The 5,594-nt window shown below is 35.4% G+C and overlaps 1 protein-coding gene across 1 annotated transcript in view; it reads right to left on the reverse strand.

The window, feature by feature from the left end:
• The window catches only part of MSH4 (mutS homolog 4), a 142,943-nt gene that overhangs the window by 113,436 nt on the left and 23,913 nt on the right, over window positions 1–5,594 (reverse strand). Inside the window, exons 2-3 of the mRNA XM_006888613.1 lie at window positions 3,101–3,283; window positions 1,387–1,547 (exon numbers count right to left, since the gene is read on the reverse strand). Of these exons, the coding sequence (XP_006888675.1) occupies window positions 1,387–1,547; window positions 3,101–3,283 (344 nt within the window). The remainder of the gene's footprint in view (window positions 1–1,386; window positions 1,548–3,100; window positions 3,284–5,594) is intronic.

The following is a 5,594-nucleotide window of genomic DNA, read 5'->3' on the forward strand; positions in this document are numbered from 1 at the left end:
TTATTAAAATTTAAAAATTTTTTTAAAATTCAATAAGCTGTAGTGATACTAGTGATACAATCAGTATAGTAATACCAGAGATAGCATATAATTTGAGAGTACAGAAATACTGAGAAGCAAATTCGTTATGCTTCATGTGCCTCACATACAAATTTTATTACTCAAGATACAAAATATTTTAATCAGCTAGCCTAACAAAATATTTTTAAATGTTTTATAGTCTTTTTAAATTGCATTTTAAAAATGTAAAATAGCCAGAAATGAAGTTAGTAAAGAATGTTGTCATGAGCCATCGAATCGGAAACAAATCACAGCTGACCTGTGGCAGGTTTACAAAGGCTGCAAATCATCCTGGAAGAGAATGCTGCTATTTCTCCCACAAAGCAGTTGGTGGATTAGAACTATGTTTGCGTTGGCAACTCAACTCCTTACCACTCAACCACCAGAGCTACCTTAGTAAATAGTTCTAGCATCATTTAAGTTGTTACAAATATTAAAAATTAATTCTTAATTAGATCTATTTACTTACAAAAAGAATTTTAAAAAATAACAGTTTAATATTTTATATCTATATTGTTTTTAAAAATTTCAAGAGTTAAGTAACATTTTTAATATTTAAAGATCAGCATTCAGTTAAAAAAATAGGGAATTTTCTTCAGTGCAATTCGCAGCCTTAGAAATCCAGTGCAGGGTCAGCCATGAGCTGGATCCAATTTAATATCAATGAGTAAGAGTAAACTAATTTCACCAGGTAAAAATAAAAATCATTGTTGTGGAGTTAGATCTTCCAGTGGGTTTCAGAGACACTGTCCATGTAAACTGCACAGGAGGAGATTACTTATCTTTCTCCTTCTGAGTAACTGGTGGATTCAAACCACCAGAGAAGTGTCATCTTTGGGCTAGCTACAAAACTCCCCGTAGCTTAATTCCCAGGATGATAGGCCAGTGGCCCCAATTAATGATGAGTAATATGAAAAAAAAGGCAAGACAGACAAGAAATAAAATTACTAAATTAAAGCAAATCTGTCAGCTTTCTTACCTCTGAAAAGGAAAATTTTCATTCATTTTATTGGAAAGAAGTAGCTTGAAATATTACTTTTCTAATGAGATCAGGAATTATTTATTTGAAAATATTAATTTCAAAAACTAATATTAAATTGGGATTGTGAAAGTAGTAGCAAAAATATTCATTTTAGGACAGAATATATTTTAAAATTAAAAATCAGGTGTAAAACAGCTTTATTTTCATTTAATCTATATTGGAGAAATGATAAAGAATACTTATTCTAAAAAAAAAAAAAACCCAAACCTAATTAGGAAGGCACTGACTCCAAGTTTGCATAATGCATAATAGATCAATAATTTCCTAGGATTATAAATAGTTACCTTTGCATATGTTGTGTTGTCGGCAAACTGGGATAATATAATTTGTGGGTTTTTTAAATCAATACTTGCCATTCCTATTTCGCCTCTGGCAAGTCCTCTCCCTTCTACAACAGCTACAATTACTGATGGAGCGTGTGCAGAAACTGCAGATGAGGACGTAGCTATTAAAATTTTTTAAATAAAGAAAATGTAAAATATATTAATAGTAATAATTTCTAGTTCCATAAAACTCTAAGCTGTACATCTCTAGGACATGCCTATTAATAATCAAGAATATAACCTTATTTTTACCTGTAAAAAAATTCTTTTCATTACCTAGACAGAGTAAAAATATTAACTGTCAAAATATTTCACCAAATTCAACTCTGACATTAAAATTAATAAATTACACAGTCTCATTTTTACTAGAATAGAATCATAATAGGAACCTTGAACTTGGGAGAAGAAAACCTAGATTATTTATCTTACTCTGCTATTTAAAAGCTATCTGACTTTGGGCAAATCATTTCATAAAATAACAATACACCACAAAATGTAGTAACTGATCTACTTTATGAAACAGCCAGCTGAGAAAATCAAATGAGGAAATATTGATATTATGAACCATAAACTCTAAGAGATATCTGTGTAAAGTGAAGATAAAAATTATAATAAAATGTTGTTGTTGTTGTTGTTGTTGTTGTTGTTATGTGGCGTCGAGTCGCCTGCAACTCATAGCAACCCTATGTACAACAGCCCTAAACTCCGCTCTGTCCTGTGCCAATCGCACTGTCTCTGACACTATAAAATAGTAAACATTAAATGCTATTAAATGCTATTACATGACAAGAAATACTCTAAACTCTTTACTTAGATTAACCCATTTAATTATAATAATAATCCTATCAATAAATACTAATTTTATGCATTTAGTAATAAAAGCTAGGCAAAGCCATTAAAAATATTAAAATATTTAGTATTCAGTATACACACATATATAAGGAATTTCAGTAAATCTAGGAAAAGAAACTAAAAAGACAGAAAAACCAGACATATTATTTCTCAGAAAAGAAAGAGATATATCTAGGAGAAGGTAGACCCAGAATGCTGAGTATTCCATGGACTGTCAAAGAAACAGATATGTCTTGGAGAAGTTGCAGCCAAAGATGACAAAGCTTCATCTCACATATGTTGGGCATGTTGTTAGGAGGGGCTATTCCTTGGAAAGAGACATTATGCTTGGAAAGGTGGAGGACTGATAAAAGAGAGGAAGACCCTCAACCAGAAGGAGTGACACAGTAACAGCAGCAATGGGATCAAGTAGATCAGAGATTGTGAGGATGGCATCAGATAGAACAGAGTTCAGAACTGCTGTCTAGAGGATCACTATGAGTTGTACTTGACTCAGTAGCACCTACCAACAATTTACCATTTACAACATGTTTCACTCATTACTGGAACCAACTCTTAACTGATCCTCCAGCAAGTTTTCTGAGGTTGTAAATCCCCTAAGAGGAAAGAGGAAAATAATCCATCTTTCTCTCTCAGAGCTGCTGGTAGATTCTAATCCCCAGGGAGATGCCTAAATCTTTAGGATTTGCAATACAACATCTCCCTGCAGACTATGCCATCAGAGTTCCCTACAAAACATTTAGAATCACAAAAGATTACACACATCCAAAAACTTCTCCAACAGGGTATTATATTATGTGGGTCAATCTATTATTCATTTTACCTGAATATCCCATTTGAGGTGTCCAGCTTCTACAACCTGATCTCTGGGGGTTCCCAGCAGACAATGGAGTTTTCAGTATTTGAGGATAATTAGTGTCTTGTACAGAAGATGAGCTTGCACCAAAAGTAAATTTTGATTGATCTATATTTTCTGCATAGAATCTTCTGGTTCTAAAGTAGGAACCTAAATTAGAAAAATTAAGTATCAATTCTTAAAGTTTAATTTTATATCAGTAATGATATATAAAACCCAGTAATTTATACCATCCTTACTTTCAATAAAATTTCATGGATATTTTAAAAAGCAGAAAAATTATGATAAATTTAATGACATTATTGATAATCTTGTTCTACAATTACTCTTACTTTGGAACACTGAGTCACCAAAACAAATGGAAGAGATGAAAAAAAAAAGTTGAATGGAAGCTTTTGATGGATAGTTGTTGTTATGTGCCGTCAAGTCATCTGGGACTCATAGCAACCCTATGTACAACACCCTAAACCCTGCTCTATCCTGTGTCAGTCTTACTGTCTCTGACACATCTTCCCCCAGTATCCCAGTCACTGAATCAATCCATCTCTTCGAGGGTCTTCCTCTCCTGCGCTGTCCCTCCACCCACCCAAACATGATGTCCCTCTTCAAGGACTGGTCCCTCCTTGCAACATTTCCAAAGTATGTCAGACGAAGCTTCAGAATCCTTGCCTCCAAGAAGCAGCCTGGTTTAACCCTCTCCAGGTTGAACCTGTTCATTCTCGTAGCTGTCTATGGTACATTCAATACTCTTCTCCAACACCACAGCTCAAAGGCATCAATTCTCCTTCTATCATCCCTAGTCATTGTCCAGCTCTCCTACACATAGGAAGTGACTGCAAAGACCATGGCCTGTATCAGATGCACCTTAGTCTCCAGAGAGACACCTTTGCGCCTGAGTACTTTAGAGAGGTCCCTAACAGTCAACTTTCCCATCACAATATGTCTTTTCATTTCCTGGCTGCTGGTGCCAAGAGTGTTGGTTGTGGAGTCAAGCAAACTAAAGCTGTTTACAATCTCAATCTCATCACCAGGCGTGGAAGAGGAGGTTCAGGAGGGAAAGCAGGGCACAAGTGGCAAGGACTCAGCTTACTACCACCACCACCAAAAATGGTATGTGTACCCCAGAAGCCTGCAGATCAAGGCGGAATCTGCAATTTTTTGGGCCACAGGCCCTTGGGCAAGAAAACAACACTATCTATAAGATCTATGGGACACATTACCCTGCCTTCAAAAACACTGTGACTACAGTGTGCTGCAAATGGAGAAGAAGCGGCCCTAAGCCACAAGAAGCCAAACCAGGAGCAAAAACTCAAGGGAAAGGACTTTTCCTCTGAACCATGAGGTAGAAAGGATTCCCTAACATTAATACCTTGTATTCAGACTTACAGACTCTTAAACTCAAGAGACACTGGCCACAGCATAAGAAACACACAGCAGCTTGAAGTGTTTGGAATCAAAGAAGCCCAGAAAGCTTGAGATATAAGCTATCATATCAAGGGGTGGATAGTAGGAGATAGGTGTTGAAGGGAGTAGGTGGGAACAGAAGAGAATGCTGGTGGAGCAGGGAAATGGGTGGGTCCAGACACATGTGTCAAGGGCGAGGACAACACTGAAACTATTGGTTATTTCTAAACAATGAAAATGGATAGACAGAAAATAGACAATGACTTACAAATCTAAGAGAATACACTCAATATTCCTCAAATTTTAAAAAGTGAAGAAAAAAATGATAGAAAATATATGACTTACAAAACTAAGAGAATACACTCCATATTTCTCAGATTAAAAGAACTGAAGAAAGGGGAGCTCTGGTGGCCTAGTGGCAAGAAGCTGCAACTACAATCCCAGAGGCTCACGGTTCGAATCCACCAGATGCTCTGCCGGGAAAAGGAGGGACGATCCCCTCCTGTACCAGTCAGATCTGATTTGACGGTACACTCACACAAAAATTAAAAAAATAAAAAAAAATTTAAAAAAAAGAACTGAAGAAAAAATTCAAGACTTAAGTTGCAATAGTGAAACATTTTATGAACAAAATATTGGTGAAAGGAATGCATAGATTAACTGCACTAAAAATAATTGGTTGCCATTCAATCATTTCAGGTAGTAGCATATGGTCAAGAATCAATAGTATTGAAGAAAAAAGTTCAAGCTGTGCTAAAACTATATGCAAAAAACAAGGCTTAAGGAACTGACAGACCACCAATTGAGAAGTTTCAACAACCGTATGCAATGCTGGAAGAATTCTTTTACATATATCAAGAAATTTTTAAGACAGAAACCTGACCAGCTGATGAGAAAAGATACATATTTGTGCCCATTCCAAACAATGGAGATCTAACAGAATTAGCAAATTCTTGAACAGTATCATTAGTATCACATAAAATTTAAATCTGGGTTAAAATCTTTGAAAAATGTCATGAGCTGTATATTAACAGGAAACTGCCAGAAATTCAAGATG

This window comes from Elephantulus edwardii, unplaced genomic scaffold (genome assembly GCF_000299155.1).
Source record: "Elephantulus edwardii isolate Elephantulus edwardi_28Jun2011 unplaced genomic scaffold, EleEdw1.0 scaffold00069, whole genome shotgun sequence".
NCBI lineage: Eukaryota > Metazoa > Chordata > Mammalia > Macroscelidea > Macroscelididae > Elephantulus > Elephantulus edwardii.